This window comes from Erythrolamprus reginae, chromosome 1 (genome assembly GCF_031021105.1).
Source record: "Erythrolamprus reginae isolate rEryReg1 chromosome 1, rEryReg1.hap1, whole genome shotgun sequence".
In the NCBI taxonomy this organism is placed as follows: domain Eukaryota; kingdom Metazoa; phylum Chordata; class Lepidosauria; order Squamata; family Dipsadidae; genus Erythrolamprus; species Erythrolamprus reginae.
Window position 1 is genome coordinate 401494988 of NC_091950.1, and position 21084 is coordinate 401516071.

Consider the following 21084-nt stretch of genomic DNA (forward strand, 5'->3'; position numbering starts at 1 on the left):
AGTAGTATAGATTAATGTATAATATAATAGGAGTAATAGGAATGCATTGGCATCCTTAGTCTCGAAAGGCTATGGTATCATGCTCTGGATTCCCCATATGAATATATAGAATAATATATGAGTAGTATATATATTATATACATATATTATACTATAATGTATTATATATATGTAATAGGACTATGTGATTTTTTTGTCGTCACCCTGGTATATTGAAGGAGCATCACAGCTTCCTTTTTGCCTCGGCCCCACGAGGGGCCATATTCCAAGGCAGATAAGCTTTTTATATTCCTCCTATATCCCTTCCTTTTCATTATCAGAAAAATATGTTACACATAATAGGAATAGTACAGAACCCAGTTTCCACAAAAACTGTTCGAAGGGAGCGTCACAAATCTGGATTCCACGGAAGAGCTGCAAGGTGTTTCCTTTTTTTTGTCCAACCCCTGTATAATACAATATGAATAATATAGTATAGAATAGGAATAGAACAGAAAGAGAAATGGAAAAGAATAACAGGTGGAAGGGACCTTGGAGGTCTTCTCGCTTAACCCCTACTCAGTCGGGAAGCCCTACATCAGACAAATGATCGTCTAATCTCTTAAAAACTTCCAGTGTTGGAGCATTCACAACTTCAGGAGGCAAGTCGTTCCACTGATTAATTGTTCTGACAGAAAATACGTTAAAAGTTCCTTTCGTTTTAATTTCACTTGGTCTGAGGCGTTAGAGTTCCCTAGGAGCGAAATAACCGTTTCATTCCTTGGGGCCTCTAAGCAAACTAGAATAAATTGACAAGCGGGTGACAGACAAAGGAAATGAACAAGACGGGCTCTCGAGAGTTTAGGGAAGGAAAGCACAGCGAGAAGTAGAGCTGGCAATAATGAACCCGGCTGGCCCGTTCAATTCTTCTCAGCGTTATTTCGTTGCAAATAACGTTAACCCGTTAACTTTGTGAGAAGGCAATTCTATTTAAGAGTTTCAAAGCCTGCTTTCAATTCTCATTGGGAAACGTGAGCACGAACGGAGAAACTTTGCTGCCGATGCGACAAAACGTCTAAATCGGAATTTATAACGCGAGACGGGCGCAGTTCGTCGCCTCACGCGAGCGCTAAAATAAGCGAAAGGATTCGTTTTTCTTTGTTCCGTGCATTATTGAACTATTTATTAAATTGACATCGTCGCCCATGTCAATCAACGCGACTCGGGGCGGCTACCCCAATTGAAAGCAGCAAGAATGAAAAAATAAAATAAAAAGTCTTTGAAAACCGAATCCCGCCCCCTCCCCGGGAGATTTTTTTTTAAAAGGGCGATAGCGGATTTCGCGAAGTGACAGATCTCGCGAGATTCGAGTGAGATTTTAAAAAAGGCCGTCCAGTGCGAGCCGCCAAATTGTCGCGAGAGCTCGGGGGAGAAAAGTCTCGCGGTGCCCTCGCGCTGCCTGGAGGTCGTCGAGGATAAGCAGCAAAACCCTGCCGAGTCCTTCCCTCTTTTTCTGCCGACGTCTCTTCCCCGCCATGTTCTCCCGTTTCACACGATCTGCCTGCGCTGGGCTTCGTAGAGGATTCGGCACCACCTCGCAGGTAGTCAGGAGTGTGTGGGGAATGCGGAGCAGACGGGGGGCTGGTAGACTCAATTCTTTCCGCTGAGTCTGGAGGGCGGCCCTGTGGCCGGCATGGTTAAAGGGATCGCGGGGCTAGACGAGCTCCACAGGGCAGACCTTGCTCTCTTGCTCTCTTGCTGGCGTTATAGAATAGAATAGAATTCTTTATTGGCCAAGGGTGATTGGACACACCAGGAATTTGTCTTTGGTGCATATGCTCCCAGTGTACATAAAAGAAAAAGATACATTTGTCAAGAATCATGAGGTGCAACACTTAATGATTGTCAGAGGGGTCAAATAAGCAATGAAGAAACAATATTAACAAAAATCTTAAGGATAAAAGCAACAAGTTACAGTCATACAGTCATAAGTGGGAGGAAATGGCTAATAGGAATGATGGGAAAAACTACTAGTAATAGTAGTGCAGATTTAGTAAATAGTTTGACATTGTTGAGGGAGTTATTTGTTTAGCAGAGTGATGGCGTTCAGGAAAAAAATTGTTCTTGTGTCTAGTTGTCTTGGCGTGCAGTGCTCTGTAGCGACGTTTTGAGGGTAGGAGTTGAAACAGTTTATGTCCAGGATGTGAGGGGTCAGTAAATATTTTCACCGCCCTCTTTTTGACTCATGCAGTATACAGGGTCTCAATGGAAGGCAGGTTGGCAGCAATTGTTTTTTTCTATATTTGTAATTATCCTCTGAAGTCTGTGTCTGTCTTGTTGGGTTGCAGAACCAAACCAGACAGTTATAGAGGTGCAGATGACAGACTCAATGATTCCTCTGTAGAACTGTATCGGCAGCTCCTTGGGCAGTTTGAGCTTCCTGAGTTGGTGCAGAAATAACTGTGTTGTGCTTTTTTGATGATGTTTTTGATGCTAGGTGACCATTTTATCGATTGAGGCCTTAGAATTGATTGACTGGGACCTTTTCCTATTTATAACAATCTACACCAGGGGTCTCCAACCTTGGCAACCTTAAGACTTATGGACTTCAAGTCCCAGAATTCCCCAGCCAGCATACTGTATGTAGGGGGCGTTAGGCTGGCTGAGGAATTCTGGGGGCACACACCTCAAAGTTGCTAAGTTTGAGAAACACTGGCTTAAAGTGACCTCTAACTAATACAAAGACAATGGGAGATAAACACAAGTTGATAAGGGGGGGAAATACATTTGGCTATGTATTTGAAAGCTTCATTTGATATGGGATATAGGAGCAAATGGATAATGAAATGGAAGGCATATAATTTTAATTAAATGATTAAGAAATAAATGGCACTGAATTTTTGACAGATGTGTCACCACTACTCCCTGAGCTGCACTGATGACCATATACTTCCAGGTGCAATTCAAGGTACTAGTTGTCAACTTTAAAGCCTTTTATGACTTGGGACCCAGCTGATTCTATTCATCTTAACTTTTCAGGCAAGATGGTTAATAGGTAATAGGAATTTTAATTTCAGTAAGAGGTGGAGGCTGAACTGCAGAGGGGAACCAAGAGGTTTACCTGGAGTAGGAAAGATCCCTCATTAAATTTTACCTCTTGTTCCTGCCTAAGAGGGTTTCTGGAATTGGAGCTGAGGTCTTGATAAGTTAGTTCTGGCCAATGGTTCATGTGGGTTTTAATTTGTGATTCATCTGTGTAAGGAGCTAATCAAAAAATGTGAAAGGTTCCTTCATATTTAAAAATGGAAATAAGAAAATTATTTTGTGAAATTGAGCTTCATTAGCATCCCACAAATCCATCAATAGACCAAATCACAGTGTAAGAAAGCAAAGCTGAACGTATATTCAATGAAACTGTAGATAAGAAATTTTTTCCTGATTCTTTTCACACATGCAGGTTTTTATTTTATTTTAAATATTTCATTTCACTTTAGAAAGCCAGGATGTATTGATTTTTACTTGACTATTTGTGTAGGTCTTAGGGCAAGAAGAACTTTTTATATCTGTTACTAGACATGGTGAATTTCAGTTCATAGCTTAATATTTTATTTGGTTTATGCAAATGTTGGAAATATATATCTTTCTTCTGAAGTTGTTCCATAAATCAATGCCCTATTTGCTAATGTTGCTTGATTTGTGATTTTATAGGTGTTAGAATCATAGCTGAATAACATCTAAAGAGGTTTACATTTCCTTAAAAAAAAAATCAGGATTATCCTGCCTGATACCTCCTAATGCTGAAGTTAAATTAACTTGCTCTGCAGTTTCCCAGCTCAGTGATGCATCTTGCCTTTGGCATGCAATTATTGTTGAATATATTCCTTACATTTTCTTACTGCTTGCTAAATAGATGTGATATACTATAAAAGGAATAAGGAAGCAAAAATATACTATACAGGTACTATATCTGGTACATAGATAACCATTTTTAAACCTCTATTTCTCATCTTCAGATGTAACTTTATGAATTAGTTTAAAGCCTGTGAGGAAACTTGGATAAAATATTTGAATATTTAGCTTTATTATTTCCCAATTGTGGGAAAGGATACCCAGAAAGGATCACAAACAAGTTGATTTGGTTTTAGTCTAACGCTTGGTGTGGTTAGGTTAATGAATGCCTTTTATAGTCTTCATGTTTCTGAACTCCTATCTTAAAATCTTTACGAGATTTTAAGATAGGAGTTTAAATCTTTAAAAGATTTAATTTACCTATTTAGAGATATGGAACTAGCTTTTCATAGGGAGGTGAATAAAATTTTAAGTACTGAAACTTTAAAGCCAGATATGACGTCACTGCAGGCAGAAGAACACAGTTATCTTGGAAATAATCTCTTACCTTTAGTTCATTGCATTGGCCAATCGCAACACTAGATTGTGGTCACATTTGCAATTGTAACAGAAATGTATTATCAGCAGTGTCCCATTAAAACCTCAAATGTCAATATTTGAACTTTCTTCCTAGGTCAGGATGGGAATCTCCTGTCTCAACATATTTTCATGATTTCTGATACATTCTTGCAGTTGTGCAAATGACAATGCAATGTTTTTTAATAACCCGATATAGAATTGTAGTGTCCTTATAAGTTCTGGTTTCTGAAAATTAGAACAGCAACTTAGAGTAAACTATTTTAACAGAATAACAGAGTCGGGAGGGACTTGGAGGGTTTCTAGTCCAACTCTATACTGTACCATTTCAGATAAATGATTCTCAGTCTCTTTTTTAAAACTTCCAGTGTTGAAGCATTCACAACTTCTGGAGGCGAGTTGTTCCACTGATTAATTGTTCTATCAGGAAATTTCTCCTTAGTTCTAGGTTTATTTATTTATTTATTCAATTTTTATGCTGCCCTTCTCCTTAGACTCAGGGCGGCTTACAACATGTTAGCAATAGCACTTTTTCACACAGCCAGCATATTGCCCCCACAATCTGAGTCCTCATTTTACGCACCTCGGAAGGATGGAAGGCTGAGTCAACCTTGAGCCGGTGATGAGATCTGAACCGCTGACCTTCAGATCTACAGTCAGCTTCAGTGGCCTGCAGTACAGCACTCTACCTGCTGCGCCACCCTGGCTCTTTAAAGGTTAAATAAGCTTTTAGATTTTTCCTTAACAATGCTAATGTTCTCTTGTTTGTGCTTGGATTTATATTAGTTAATGTTACCACATTATATTACTTCTGAAAACAATTTTTTTCTACATTTAGGAGATCACAAACAGTGTTAAGCATTCAATTGTTCATTCCTAATTCAATACAGACAAGATGAATAGGGACAAAATATTTTTTGAAGATGAAGAGACTGAGATATTTTATATTTTATCCCCCAAATAACTATTTCTTCAATACTTCAGGTGGGAGCGGAGAAAACAAGCTGGCTTTGTTCAGACCAGCTGCTTCTTAGCACATACAGGAAGGCAGAATTAATATTATGAGTAGATTCTGACTAGACCAGTGATGGTTAACCTTTTTGGTGCTGAGTGCCAAATGTGCGCGCAAATGTATGCGTTTGTGCCCCAAACCCCAAAACGCAATGCAAGCGTCCGTGTGCATGTACTCTGCCTGGCATCCCCGGCCCCCATTTTGGATTTTAGGTTGGTGCAGGAGACTTTCCAGGCCCAAAATGGGGCTGGGGAGCTTCCCAATCTCTTTTTAAATTTTTTAAATTTTTATTATTATTTTATTGATTTTAAAATATAGAATATAAAACACACACACAACATATAACTAGTGCTCAGTGATTGGTGCCCACTACCAGACAAACATTCACACCCCACCACCAAATTGGGGGCGTTTCTTATATATACCATTTTAACTCAAGAGCAAAATATCTATTTACTTATTATAAAGTGATTCCAATCTATTCCTTGTAGCTTGGTCTCGGATTCTACTAACCATATTGGCTTCTTCAATCTCTACAGTTTCTCCCCCCAGCGCCCCCTAGTTTTCTCCTGCATTTCTGCCACAGAAGCACCTGCGAAGGCTGGAACCTGCGGAGATTGGGGAAGGCAGGGTTGGCAGAAATGCAGGAGAAAGCTAAGGCATGCTGGGGGGTGGAACTGTAGAGATTGGGGAAGGAAGATCAGCTGGCTGGCGGGAGGCACCCATGCATGTGCTGTGGAACTGGGTTGGGGTGACAGCTGGCATGCCCATATAGAGGGCTCTGCATGCCACGGTTCGCCATCACGGGACTAGACATTCAGAGGCTACTATACAAGTACTGCTTATCATCTGCCAGATTAGAGCCAATTCTGCCCTGCCTCTCTGCTGTCTCCAGCTATCAGCTGGTCACAGCCTGTTCGCATTCTCATTCACAGCTCTCCTGACAACTTGCCTCAACCTTGTTGCTTGTTAGCGAAGGCAAACAGAAGGGGCCTGGAGAGCAAATTCAGGCTAATTAAAGTGGGGAGATGTAGTAGAACCATGTGATAGATGTCTACCCACCAAAGTGGAAAACCATGATGCTATATGCTGCTCTGCTTGAGTTACTAATTCTATGCCTAAAACTGCAGCCTGGTATTTTTACTATTGTTATATTTCACTTTGTCTTTTAAGATTTCATATCTATTCAATTAAAATGTTAAAACACTTTGCCATCCTTACAAAGCTCAGCATATAAGGGATAATGATGCAAAAAATGGGAGAAGCTTCGTACACTTGGACCTCCATGTTTCTTTTTCTTTTGTCCCCATTCAGAATCATGCTAAAGTGGCTGTACTTGGTGCTTCTGGTGGAATTGGCCAGCCCCTTTCCCTCTTGCTGAAGAACAGCCCTTTAGTCAGTCAACTCAATCTCTATGATATCGCGCACACACCTGGTGTTGCAGCTGATCTCAGCCACATCGAAACAAGAGCTGAAGTCAAAGGTAAGAGAGATCTATGTCAAGGTTCAGGTAACATCCGAACTAAATCAGAGTCCGAGTCAAAGTGCTCCTCAAAGTTCCAATTTATTTCCAGAGCCATCCTGGCACCTACACTGGGAAACCTGAATCTGAGTTTCCCACTCAGTTGAAAATTCACATCCCTTGTCTCCCACCCACATATTTGTCATGTTGCCCATTCAGATTGTGCCAGCGTGGCAAGTCCTTCCTCTGCTTCCGTCCAGGTGGGTTGGCATAGGATGTCCTTGAACCACTCAAAAGAATGCTTTGTGGCTGCATCTGTTCCCTGATGAAAAATCACCCCTCCCAAGTTTACCATAAATACCAGGCCGCCTTTAGATAGTGTGGCAAGCCATTAATTTCTCACCAATTTCCACACCGGCTTGATAACCTGCTCACTTCAGATATCTTGCTTTATTTTTATAATTTCCTAATTATATATTAATTTCCACTAATTCAGACGACTTATTAAGTGGGTCCTGTTGCTATAGTAAAAGCTACAATTGATAGATTTCAATCCCAGAAGTAGTTATTGATGTTAGTAGTCAAAATCTCAATCATGGATTGACTAGTTTTTTCAGTTTGCCTGATTTTAAAAGCTTCCAAAGGCAATCCGATCATATATGCTTTTAAAACAACCTATCTTCCTTGGCCCCCCATGGACAGCGAGGAAAAGAGATTGATCCTGACATGCAACCACTGAAAAAGGTTCCTCATCTGTTAATCTAAAATGAGTTTCTGCTGTACGTTACAATTCAGGATAGGAGGATATCTGCTCTTTGGTGAAAACTGCAGCTTAGATTGTCTTTATTGGAGCTTAGGTCCTAATAAATTTGGTTTAGAACAAGCATGAAGTGTTCAGAATCCAGAATTTCTAAAGCGTTGGAGACCAGGAAAGGGGTGGGGGGTGTCTTTAATTGTATAAAAACTAAGACCAGGTTATATAAAAATAGTTAATGATCTTATTTGGTTCTAAAGCTCAATTTATGGTTTGTATTACAAGAATGAAATGCTTCATGTAATTGGGGTATTTCCATGGCCTCAACAAATTGAATTTTTAAAAATCTTGTTTTATCTATGGTTTCTGTTTATTGATGCAGTCTTTGCCTGTCATGTCCTATTTTGAAATTTATTTATATCTCTTGGATGTGAATCAGTTTTGGTGTTATGCTTGCTTTATATGTATACTTCTTATGTCTTTTACTGGTTTATCTAACCTGTTCCACGAGAACCTTAATCTGGCTATTTTTGAGTTCTGTGAGCAACGTGTTATCATAATACCATTGAAACTGAGTAGGGAAATCAGTTTTAAAATGTCCAGATTCTTAGGTATTGATAGAAAATGTCACATCCCAGGTACAAATCTTTCTAAACAAAATTTTTACTATATTAATGTTTTCAGTGAATTCCCAGCCAATAGCATGTTGTAAATATACCTGCTCCATTTCATTGCTTTAGGTTTCCTAGGACCGGAGCAGTTGCCAGATTGCCTAAAGGGCAGCGAAGTTGTTGTAATCCCAGCTGGAGTCCCTAGAAAGCCTGGTAAGTTGTAGTCTGAAAGATTGCAAAGAGATCCAGGTCACATGGAGTCATTGCAAAGAGCATCTAGCATAATGGATATTAAGATTTGCCGATGTTCGGCGAAATAGGAAAAAAAAGAGCTTGTATCTATTTATGCTGCAGTGTTCCTTGTATCCTGTTGTTGGGCTATTTTTATCTGTTATAAAAGTATTTTGGGAAATTAGAATAAATCTTAATATGTGCTGTCAATTTCTTATTTATTCTTCAAAACACTACATTATTTAATCCATTTGAAAGATTCCCCCTCTTCTTTTTTGAAGCAGATTTCTCCTTATTTTGTTCCTTTGTCCAACACTGCTGGCACAAAGTTATTTCCTGTGGATTCTTAATACTTCCCATCTCTACAGTATAGCTTTATAAGGATTAATGGGGTCATTTAAGGAGGCATTAGCCTTAGTTTCCTTGGATTCTTTGCCTGGCAGTGATCATAGCTCTGTTGCTGTGCCTTTTCCTGGCTCCATAAGACTCTTGAGAGCATTGTATGCAGGATCAATTTTTGCAATGTGATCCTTCATGAAATTTTTGTTATCAACTTCAAGTCTCCTAAAAATACATTTACCAATTTGCTGCTGTCAAATGGGTCTGCTAGAGTAGCTGTGGGGGTAGTTAATGCCCTGAAAGCCCTTACTCTGCTATTTGATGAATTTTAATATTGATTTTTTAATCATTCTTGTCTTTTAAATTTCTATATGCTATTTTTATGTTTTAATATTTATTTGTACACCAACCAAAACACCTCTCTTGGAAATGGGCAATTTAAAAATTGATATATACTAAAAAAAAGTTTGATGAAATTACCCAGTCCTTCAGAATCTGGGGAAAAGTCAGTCTAAAGTCTGAGACATCTTTTCTATTCATGAAGGAGAGATTTCTGACCTTCCACTTGACCTTAAATTTGACATCTGAGTGTGGAGATGGGAAGAATGATGGTTTATTCTGCTGTTATAAGAGTATACATTCTGCCTACCTCTGAAGGAATATTTGTTAGTAACCTTTTACCATCTTTCGGCTGTGGCCAGGAGGGTGTTTGCCCAGGTCCGCCTGGTGCACCAGTTGCGGCCCTATTTGGACAGGGAGTCACTGCTCAAAGTCGCTCATGCCTTCATCACCTCGAGGTTCGATTACTGCAACGCTCTCTACATGGGGCTACCTCTGAAAAGTGTTCGGAAACTTCAGATCGTGCAGAACGCGGCCGCGAGAGCCATCGTGGGGCTTCCTAGATTCACCCACGTTTCTGCAACACTCTGTGGCCTGCATTGGCTGCCGATCAGTTTCCGGTCACGGTGATGACCTTTAAAGCCCTGCATGGCATTGGACCAGAGTACCTCCGGAACCGCCTGCTACCGCACGAATCCCAGCGACCGATAAGGTCCCACGGAGTTGGCCTTCTCCGGGTCCCGTCGACCAAACAATGTCGTTTGGCGGGCCCCAGGGGAAGATCCTTCTCTGTGGCAGCCCCGGCCCTCTGGAATCAACTCCCCCCGGAGATTAGAACTGCCCCCACACTCCTTGTCTTTCATAAATTACTCAAGACCCATCTATACCGTCAGGCATGGGGGAGTTGAGACACCTTTCCCCCAGGCTTTTTTATATTTATGTTTGGGTATGTATATGTTGTTTGCTTTTTTAAATATGATAGGGTTTTATGTGCTTTTTAATATTAGATTTGTTTTCGCTGGAATATTGTTTTTATTATTGTTGTGAGCTGCTCCGAGTCTTCGGAGAGGGACGGCATACAAATGTAATAAATTGAATTGAATTGAATTATCAGTTCTGCAAAGTGTCTTGTCTCTGTGATTCAGATGGCTCCTGGAGACAAGAAAATCTTGAAGGATATTTTTGAAATAGAATAAACAGATTTTGGGTGGGGAGAGCAATTCTAGCTGTACGCTGCAGTATATAGGGATATGTAAATTATGTTGACATATCTGTCAGGTATAATCTGGATGGAGTGCAGAACACTGTTAACAGATTCTTTATGCTAATATACAGGGATGACTCGTGATGACCTGTTCAATACAAATGCTACCATTGTTGCTAACCTGGCAGCTGCTTGTGCCCAGCATTGCCCTAAAGCTCTTATCTGTATTATTGCAAATCCGGTAAGTACATTCTAGCCATGTTCTTTGAAAAATATCATGCAAATATATTGTGGCTGCAGTGGCTTCATAATAAGCCACATAAGGAAAATTTAGACACATTGCTGCCATTTTAAGCACATCTACCCTTTTACTACAACTGGTGGAAATTAAATGGCCTGCTGAGCATTAACCGCAGACTCCCCATGTTTCCAAGAGAGCCATATACATAGATTTTCATCATCTCCATGTTCATTCAGATTAGAATCACAGACTACCACATTCCCTGCTCCGCCACAGAACAGCCAATTATCGAAGTAGTTTTTGAGAGGTAACAGATACTAATGGTAAAACTGTTTATATAGAACTGTTACTTAGGATATATGCAAGGAATTCCATGTGTATGTGCTGTGCTACTAAAATAGTTGGTGGGGATATATTCTTTTATATTTTTCTTGTGGTTTCTACTGTACAGGAAAAGGAATTCGCATATTGTTTTATGATTGTTTCATCATCTTACCATCAAGATAATATTAAATACATAAACTTGAAATTCTGTTTTAAAACATTTTGGATGAAAGCTGTTTCAAGGGAAGCGTAAAATATTAGAAAATTAAGATAAAGAAACCCAAAAGAATGTTATAATTTCAAATTAAGGCAGTAAACTATTTTCATTTTTCAGGTCAATTCCACTATCCCAATCACTTCTGAGATTTTTAAGAAGCATGGTGTATATAATCCCAACACAATTTTTGGTGTCACAACTTTGGACATTGTGAGAGCAAATACTTTTGTAGCTGAATTGAAGGTATGTTGGTAAGATTGCAATCAAAGGTGTCATTTTCACAGCAAAGCATTTTCCATTGAAATGGATTCTTCTTTCTATCCTCTTGTCAGTTTCAACAAAATTTTCTAAGCATGACTGTTACGGTATTCTCTTGCTAAAATAAAATTAAAAAGAGTTATAGACATAGAAAACTTCCAGCAACTAAACCTTTTCTTCTTTAGAACTAATTTATCTCTGGCTCTAATTTTCTGATTCATAAGACTTCTGACCGATGATATGATAAGGAGGTGGGTTTGCACTGATACAATAATAGAAAAGCTTGCAGCTGACTATTTACATAAAGTTTCAGGAGACTATTTTAATTTGTCTGGGAACCAATGAGTACATTTTCATGTGATTTCCCATATCTACTCTGGAGGAATCAGGAATTATCCAGACGAGATTAGGGGTATATCAAGTTATGGGACCATAGTAAATTTTCTCTCATTGCTATATGTTGATCAAACAGGCATGGTCAAGGAATGTGATCATCAATCAGAATTCATTACCATTTTGGCATATTTTTAAAAGATATTTTTTAAATCCTACCTTTATTAAAAATAACAGAAAAATTGAGAGCATTTCTAAAACTCCTTTCTCCCTCTATTTTCCCTATAACAACAACAACAATCCTGTGAGGTGTTTGGGGCTGAGAGAGAGTCATTGGCCCAAAGTCACCCAGCTGTCTTTCATGCCTAAGGTGGGACTAGAACCCCCAATCACCTGGTTTGTAGCCTAGAACTTTAATCATTAGACCAATTTGCATATGAGCTAAGGAAAAGAATATTTTTTTTCATTCTTTGATCTTGAGGGTCATTGCTCATGTCTCGGGGGGGGGGAGGGCATTGCTCATGTCCTCATAACTTCAACAAGGAACTAAATTTTACATGCTAGTGAAAAATAAATGCTAGCAATCTCAGCAAGTCAAGGACACTGCTTGTTTATGTGTTCCACATTGTGCATGGGTGGTAAATACCTTACCAGTGGGTGTGGTATGGTTTGGTTTCCCAACCTTCAATACCCTACCCCATAATGGAATGATACAAATCAGGAATATTTTCAGATCGTAGACGCCACATAAAGTTATTGCTGATCTTTAATACCAGCTTAATCTTTCAGTTTTCATACAGCATAATTCTGCCAATTAACACATTGTGAAGGGGGCTAATAGTTGTGCCAAAGGTGTTTTAAAACCAAAAAGTCTAGTTGCCTCTTGGAAAAGCACCTTTGGGACAACCATGACCTGGATGACCTGAATCTCCATAGACATTGAGACTAATAGTTGTTCCTCTGGGATTTCTCTTGCTAGCTAAAAAGGTTCAGTGAGCAGTAGAAAACTTGTCCTCAAGCTGTGAAAAACTGGTTCCTGGCCAACTGTAAACCACATCTGTCTGTTTGTGCAGGACAGTATATCCTCTTGTCACCTTGGCATTAGGCTTGCTAGGATCATGTCATGGTTCCCATGTCATGGTTCTGATTTACTTCTTTTAGTTTGGTTGCATGACAAATACTTCCAGAATTAGTCTGCATTATTAGTCTGTTGTCAGGACGTAAAGAAGAAACGGCCAAAGAATCTCTGTTCTCTGAACACATTACGACCAACCAACCACATTGGTAAATTGTTGCAGAGATGCCCAGCTATGAAACAGCAGCTCATCTCTCTTGGCTAAAATACCTCTAAAATATCCTAAGCAGTTTGCAAACACGTTCTTCTTCCTGTTGCAGATCATAGAAACAGCCTGGCTGATGGCAGCCTATCCAGGTTTTCCGGTAAATCAGAGTAGATGGGCAAGAATGATCACCTGGGTCTTCAGGAGGCCCACCAGCATCCCATTTGTGTTCTTAAAGTTCCCAAGAATCAATGGGACTAAAAATGTTAGCGATTTTTATTTAGTTTGGGGATATTGAAGTTTACAATGAAAAAAAAGGGCTTAATGTTCCCATTTTACCATTAAGCCTCCTGGTTTAAGTGAAGCGCATCTCTCAGCATGACATACAAAGCCCTGGTTTGGCCCTCGAGGTAACAAGCTGTGTGTTTTTAAATTGAGGGGAAAAAATCCAGGTCAGAACACAGTTGGAACTGAGAACCTAAACAGTGTAAGTGTTTCAATTTCAATTTCTCTGACAAAAGAAAAGTAAAAGGAAAATTTATAAACTATACATCTCCTTGTCACATTTTCCATTTTTGTTCTGTTTTGGGAAGAGTGGGAGGTTTTACTGTTGAATTATGTACATTGTGCTTACCTATGATCCATCCAGCTTGGGGTAGAGCTGAGTTCCCAATATATCTTGAAAATTGGCGTTTCCACAGGGCTTGGATCCAGCTCGTGTCAATGTTCCTGTGATTGGTGGCCATGCAGGGAAGACCATCATCCCTCTAATCTCACAGGTGTGTGATACAATTATATTTCTCTGAGTAGCTCTGGCTGATAAGGGAACATATCACCATGTAGAACCTGCAGGACCCATGAAAAGAATTTGAATTTGGGAAGAAGCTGGTCTCTGCTTTCAACCACTTGTCAAATGCATCTCTGTGTTCTAACATGAAAGTAGCCTATCTTTCAACTCTGGCCCAGCCAACTGAAGCTGTCAAGCCTATGTTCCAGTGCCTGGAAGCTGGGCAGGTTTAGATAGGTAGGAACCATCTCTGCTGGGTGAAACAGTCTCACCAAAATTGAGTGGCTGTGATTGGACCGCTCAGATCTGGACTATTCCAGCTTTGAGCTTGAATGGATTTGCACTTCACCATTCAAGGAAGATGAACAATTTTGGGGTCCTTCTGTAGTTATAGCTCCTGCTGAATGAGCAGATGACATCTGTGGCTATGAAGGCTCAGATGATGTGCCAATTGCACCCTTTCCTAGATCAGAGGCCCCTTCACTCACTTGCCCTGATCACCTCATGGCTGGACTACTCCTTTGTGCCCTACATGGGGTTGCTCTTAAAGAAGAACCATTGGAAGATTTACCTGGTCTAGAATGTTACAGTACAGGCAATTATGAGTAGGCTTTCTTATTTTAAAGGACTGCTTCTCTCTTGTGGAAAACTAAGTGCCGAACCCCTTCTTCAGATCTTTGCACTGTTAATCATTCATCCCCAGGTTGTTTTCATTTGGAATGAATCTGTCAGCTGCTTTATTTTGGAAAGTTGGAGGAGGTTAATTGAGAAATGGTGGAGTAGATTTGGGTTCCACATTCCTTTTCCTGACAGACTCTAATGGTCTTGGACCCACCTCTGCCGCCAGGCATGGGGGAACTAAGATACACTTTCCCCCTAGGCCTTTACAATTTTATGCATGGTATGTTTGTATGTATGACTGGTTTTTATATAATGGGTTTTTAACTGTTTTTTAGTATTGGATTTTGTTGTACTGTTTTACTGCTGTTGTTAGCTGCCCCGAGTCTGCGGAGAGGGGCGGCATACAAATCCAATAAATAATAATAATAATAATAATAATAATAATAATAATAATAAATATACGAATGTTGACTTGAAGGCTGAGCCTGCAATATGATTTAATTGATTCTTAATTGGTGTATCGCTAAGGGATAAAGAAAGAAGCTTTAGTTCTGCTATTGAAAGTTCCTGTTAAAAACCTAATAATATAAGCGTATGGTAGAGATGAAATAAATCCTGTGCTCTTTTCCTGTTGCAGTGCACACCAAAGGTAGATTTTCCTGAAAGTCAGCTGGTGCCCCTCGTCGAAAGGATTCAGGAAGCCGGAACTGAAGTTGTCAAAGCAAAAGCAGGCGCAGGTTAGTTTGTGGAATATTTTCCCTCTACCTGGATTGTTTGTAGTACAGGTGAGCTGTTCTGATATGTGACTGTAAGAAACCACTAGAGAAATTGGGGTGTTAGATTCCATAGCTGGGGTCATCTTCTTGCTTGTATCAGCACTTTCCCCATCTTCCTCTCATAAGGGTCGTCCACACAATGGTATAAGGCTCCTTATTTGTGATTTCCTGGGTCAGCCTCATCTCAAGGCTCTCCATGGCTATCTTATGACCAACTTCTTCAGAGTAATTTGTGTGGCTGATGATGGAAGGCGTTTGGGGATTTAAGTGTGTTTATAAGCCCTGACAATGGTTGTATCACAGTATTGTGGTTTTTACCACAATAGGTAAAGTACCTATTAGGGGGAGTACCGCAGGATATGAAGGAGGCAAATATTTATTTATTTATTTATTTATTACTTAGATTTGTATGCCGCCCCTCTCCGAAGACTCGGGGCGGCTCACAACATGTAAAAACAAATCATAAGCAATCAGACAAATTTAAAATATTTAAATATTTAAAAAACCCATATACTAACAGTCATATCATCGCATTATATAAGAAAAAAGTGATGGGGCCACTGTAACAACTACTGCGATATCTCTCTTCTTAGTGTGGTGGGGAAGCTGCTTGCCCGTGTCGTATTGAAGAGGCTCCAGGTGCTTGCAGAGAAAGTTTGTCTAGAATCAGAGTGTGGATTCTGAGCCAACAGGCCCACCACTGATATGGTATTTTCTCTTAGACAGCTGCAGGAGAAATGCAGGGAACAAAGGCAGCCATTTTTTGGTAGTGTTTATAGATCTTATGAAAGCTTTTAACTTGATTAGTAGGTATGGCCTCTATAAAATCTTCCCCAAGATTGGCTGTCCACCCCAGCTCCTCAACATCATCAGGTCCTTTCATGAGGAAATGAAGGCACAGTAGTTGTTGATGGCTTAACATCAGATTCTTTTGATATTCGGAGTGAAACAGGGCTGCATCCTTGAGCCAACTCTATTCGGGATCTTCTTTGCTGTCATGCTGAAGCATGCTTTTGGAACTGTAACAGAGGGAGCCTATCTCCAGACTAGATCAGACGGAAAACTCTTTAGCTTCCCTAGATTGAGAGCAAAGTCTAAAGTTCAGCTGAAATGCTTATGGGATTTCCTCTTCGCTGATGATGATGCCATTACTGCTCATTCTGCGGAAGACCTTCAACGACTCATTGACTGTTTTAGCAAGGCCTGCCGAGATTTTGGATTAACAATCAGCCTGAAAAAAATGCAAGCCATGGGTCAGGACGTGGATTCATCTTCCCTTATTAAAGTCTTTGCACAAGAATTGGAGATCGTCCATGACTTTGTGTTTCTTGGCTCAACCATCGCCGATACTCTCTCTAGATACTGAGCTGAATAAACGTATTGGTAAAGCGGCCACCGCATTCTCTAGACTCAGAAAGAGAATATGGCTTAATAAGAAGCTGATAGAGCATACAAAGATCCAGGTTTATAGAGCCTGTGTCCTGAGCACACTTGTACTGTAGCGAGTCTTGGACTCTACGCAAAGCAAGATAGAAAATTGAATACCTTCCATATGCGCTGTCTCCAAAGTATCCTTGGCATCACCTGGCATAACAAAGTTCCAAATAGCACAGTCTTGAAACATGCTGGAATATCTAGCATGTATATACACTATTGAAACTGTGACGTCTTTGCTGGCTTGGGCATGTTGTGAGAATGCATGATGGACCAATTCTGAAAGATCTCCTGTATGGTGAATTAATGCAGGGAAAGCGCCCCATAGGGAGACCACAGCTGCGATATAAGGATATCTGTAAGAAGGATATAAAGGCCTTGGGAATGGGACATCAACAGCTGGGAATACCTGACCTCTGATTGTTCAGCTTGGAGGTGCAGCATGGACTTCTCCATTTCGAAGAGACGCTTGTTCAGCAGGCTGAGGCAAAGAGGCAATCCTGGAACCAGTGAAATCTGGGGGCCAGGCAGGGGGCAGAGTGGATCTCTCAGTGTGAAAGGGATTGTCACTTTCAGATTGGCCTTTTTAGTCACATTAGATGCTGTTCTAGGAACTCATTCCAGAGCACGATACCATAGTCTTTCTTCTTGAAGGTTGCCAATAGTGAAATGTATTTCAGTGATTCAAATGAAACACGGGCAGTAGGAAAAGCAAGTAGGATGCTTGGCTGCATAGCTAGATGTATAACAAGCAGGAAGAGGGAGATTGTGATCCCCTTATATAGAGCGCTGGTGAGACCACATTTGGAATACTGTGTTCAGTTCTGGAGACCTCACCTACAAAAAGATATTGACAAAATTGAATGGGTCCAAAGACGGGCTACAAGAATGGTGGAAGGTCTTCATAAAACGTATCAGGAAAGACTTAATGAGCTCAATCTGTATAGTCTGGAGGACAGAAGGAAAAGGGGGGACATGATCGAAACATTTAAATATGTTAAAGGGTTAAATAAGGTTCAGGAGGGAAGTGTTTTTAATAGGAAAGTGAACACAAGAACAAGGGGACATAATCTGAAGTTAGTTGGGGGAAAGATCAGAAGCAATGTGAGAAAATATTATTTCACTGAAAGAGCAGTAGATCCTTGGAACAAACTTCCAGCAGACGTGGTTGGTAAATCCACAGTAACTGAATTTAAACATGCCTGGGATAAACATATATCCATTGTAAGATAAAATACAGGAAATAGTATAAGGGCAGACTAGATGGACCATGAGGTCTTTTTCTGCCGTCAGTCTTCTATGTTTCTAACTACTATTAGATTTATGTTGGGAAAATATACGGGAAACTCGACAGAAGCATTTTCTTATCTTTGAACCTTCTTCTTTTATTTCAACAGGATCAGCTACGTTGTCCATGGCCTATGCTGGTGCCCGGTTTGTCTTCTCCGTCCTAGATGCTGTGAATGGGAAAGAAGGTGTCATCGAATGTGCCTTCGTCCGATCGGAGGAAACAGAATGTCCTTACTTTTCAACACCTCTGCTACTTGGGGTATATAATCTGTGCAGCTCTTAATTTAATTTGCTTTATGTATCATTGCCTTCTAGTGATGTAATTGTTACTTTATGTTTTAGGGGGAACATTATGTACCCAGTGGTACATAATGAATGAAAGCAATCTTATGTATAAATCAGCATTCAAATAAATAGCAGAGCAGCAGTACAGCAACATATTGTAATACAGTAGTACCTCTAGATACGAGCTGCTCCACATGCGAGTATTCCAAGTTACGAGCCGCAACGCGAGCGAAATTTCTGTTCGACACCCGAGCTCAAATTCGGGATACGAGCCGAGCTTCTGCTAGGTGGCACAAGAATCTCCTTGCTTCCGGTTATCTCGGCGCAAAAAACAAAGTCTAAAGGCATTCGTTCGAGATGCGAGTTGATTGACTTACGAGCTCGGGTCTGGAACGAATTAAACTCGTATGTCGAGGTACCATTGTATTAATAAAAAAATAGATTATGCCAGGCATTTTTAAATAGGTAACATTAAATAACATGGGAAACATGCCTGTTCCTATTCGACAGGAATAGATTCTCACAGCATGGGCTACTGGGGAGCTGTCCTTGTCTGATATTTGTTATTTGCATTTGTTTTAAAAGGCACCCAAAAAGTTTTTATTTAATTTCTGCCCTGCCTTCCTGCTCTTCAGAGTACTCAGAATAGTTAGCACAAATACATTAAAATTGATACTAAAACAAATGAGTCCTCGGAAAGGGGCGGCTAACAAATCGAATGAATGAATGAATGAACAAACTGTTAAAAGCCTGTCAAAAAAGAGAAATGCAGAAAGTTGGACTGCCAACCATCCCAGGATGATGAATTAATAACCTGAGATCAGTGTAGGAGGAAGCCTTCCTGTGTGACAGGAAGATGAGCTGCTGACCATGTTGGGTCTTGTACATATTTGAACAGGATTCTAATAGGAGGCATGATCCCTTAGATCTGTGGGTTTCAACTAGTATGTTAACTATGGGTGGGACTTAGGGGTTGTCTAATTGGTAAACAGCCATTAGAACCCCAGACTGTAAACTTACAGGTACTAATGATGGCTGTAATGTCCTTGGGAAAAAAATGGATATTTTTTTGTTTCTGCTGGAGTAGACTCTGGGTCTTTGACTGTGACTGATGGGTTTTAAGATATCAAGCCCTAAGGTTAAGGCAGTATAACAACCGCCAGTAACAAATTATCTTGATAATGTTTGATGTGATGACCTTTAAAAGAAGGTCCTATGATTTGCAGAGGCAGTTTCTATCAACCAGGCCCTTGGCTAATCAAGCTTCCAAAGTCCATGTTAGTACTTATTAAATTGAGACCAGCATTTTAATTGTAGCCTATGTAGGGTAAATACAGGATGAGTTGGAGCTAGCTAGCTAGCTATTTATTTATTTACTTGTTTGTTTGTTTGTTTGATTCCTCCGCTGCCCCTCTCTGAGGACTATAATAGTTCCGAGGCAGTTATCCAGTGGACAAATGTATACAATGGGCAATTAGCTCTTGATAGTGTAAGAATCTAGTCAAATAATAGTAATATTGGGACAGGTCAGGCCAGAATATTAGTTAACAGCCATTCATTTTTAGGCTACTAGTATACTACATTGACACAAGTTTTTATCAAGAGCCTTCTCTTAAATATGGCTCAGATAATTTGACCCATCTGGAAACCTGGAAATAGACTATGTTTTCTGGTTCCTAGGTGTCTTATGCTAGCTAATGATTTTCCAGTTAAAAGTTATGCTTGCTATTAATGTCTTACTACAGTGTGCTAATTTTCAATCTTTCTTGCCCTTCTCTCTCAGAAAAACGGTATTGAGAAAAACTTGGGTATTGGCAAGATCACTCCTTTTGAAGAGAAGATGGTGGCCGGGGCCATTACAGAGCTGAAAGCTTCCATCAAGAAAGGTGAAGAGTTTGCCAAGAGCATGAAGTGAAGCATCAATGAAGAAAGAGAACTGCTGTCCCCTTAATTTATTTAAGGTGCATCATGTCACTTTAAAGCCTTCTGGAGGCAAAAGTAAAATTTTTTGCCTGAAGGCCCGATATTGACTTGCCCTCTAATCTATCATTTGGAATTCTGTTCAATTAAAAAAAATCTTATTTTTTTTCAGGATATTCCCTGAGTATTTTGTGTGTGGGTCATAATTTGTGTGTACGTCTCTGAATTGTGGTGTTGGTTATGACCTATAAAGCCCTTCATGGCATCGGACCAGAATACCTCCGGGACCGCCTTCTGACGCACGAATCCCAGCGACCAGTTAGGTCCCATAGAGTTAGCCTTCTCCGGGTCCCGTCGACTAAACAATGCCGTTTGACGGGACCCAGGGGAAGAGCCTTCTCTGGCGGCCCCGGCCCCCTGGAACCAATTCCCCCCAGATATCGGAGTTGCCCCCACCCTCCTTGCCTTTCGTAAGCTCCTTAAAACCCACCTCTCGTCAGGCATGGAGGAATTGAGATATTCCCTTCCCCATGGCTTATAAAAAAATTATGCATGGTATGTCTGTATGGATGATTGGTCTCTTAAATTGGGGTTTCTTTTTAAAATTAACTTAAATATCAGATTTGTTTATATTGTTTTATTACTGTTGTTAGCCGCCCCGAGTCTGTGGAGAGGGGCGGCAAGCAAATTTGATTAATAAATAATAAATTAATAAAACCTGAACTGCCTGGCAGAGATTGGAAGGAAAGGACTCAGAGGATAAGACAATGATGACCAGTCAGATAAAATTAGATGGAAAGAGTATATAAACCACTCAGTCACTTATGAATGAGTTAGGTGGCTATATGAATTTATTTAATATTGTTGGAGAAGAATTTGAAAATTTAAGATGCAGTGCCAAATTAGTCATCTTGTTGGCAGACTTGCAGCATTGTTAATTTCCTTAAAAACTAGGCAGCTGC

The 21084-nt window shown here is 40.1% G+C and overlaps 1 protein-coding gene across 1 annotated transcript; it reads left to right on the forward strand.

Annotated features, from left to right (window-relative positions):
* Positions 1-1388: 1388 nt before the first annotated feature.
* MDH2 (malate dehydrogenase 2) lies at positions 1389-20309 on the forward strand. The gene is made up of 9 exons (XM_070735147.1): positions 1389-1580; positions 6731-6899; positions 8373-8456; positions 10488-10597; positions 11256-11381; positions 13711-13788; positions 15055-15154; positions 18025-18176; positions 19986-20309. Exons 1-9 carry the CDS (start codon positions 1515-1517, stop codon positions 20115-20117), a joined length of 1017 nt encoding a protein of 338 aa, XP_070591248.1. The 5' UTR covers positions 1389-1514; the 3' UTR covers positions 20118-20309.
* Positions 20310-21084: the final 775 nt, after the last annotated feature.

What these genes read in the sequence shown, in the direction of transcription:
- MDH2 (XM_070735147.1), top strand. Translation starts at nt 1,515, where the DNA reads ATGTTCTCCCGTTTCACACGATCTGCCTGCGCTGGGCTTCGTAGAGGA. An exon ending in GATTCGGCACCACCTCGCAG is followed by an intron (nt 1,581 to 6,730) that starts GTAGTCAGGAGT and finishes GTCCCCATTCAG; the next exon opens with AATCATGCTAAAGTGGCTGT. An exon ending in TGGAGTCCCTAGAAAGCCTG is followed by an intron (nt 8,457 to 10,487) that starts GTAAGTTGTAGT and finishes GCTAATATACAG; the next exon opens with GGATGACTCGTGATGACCTG.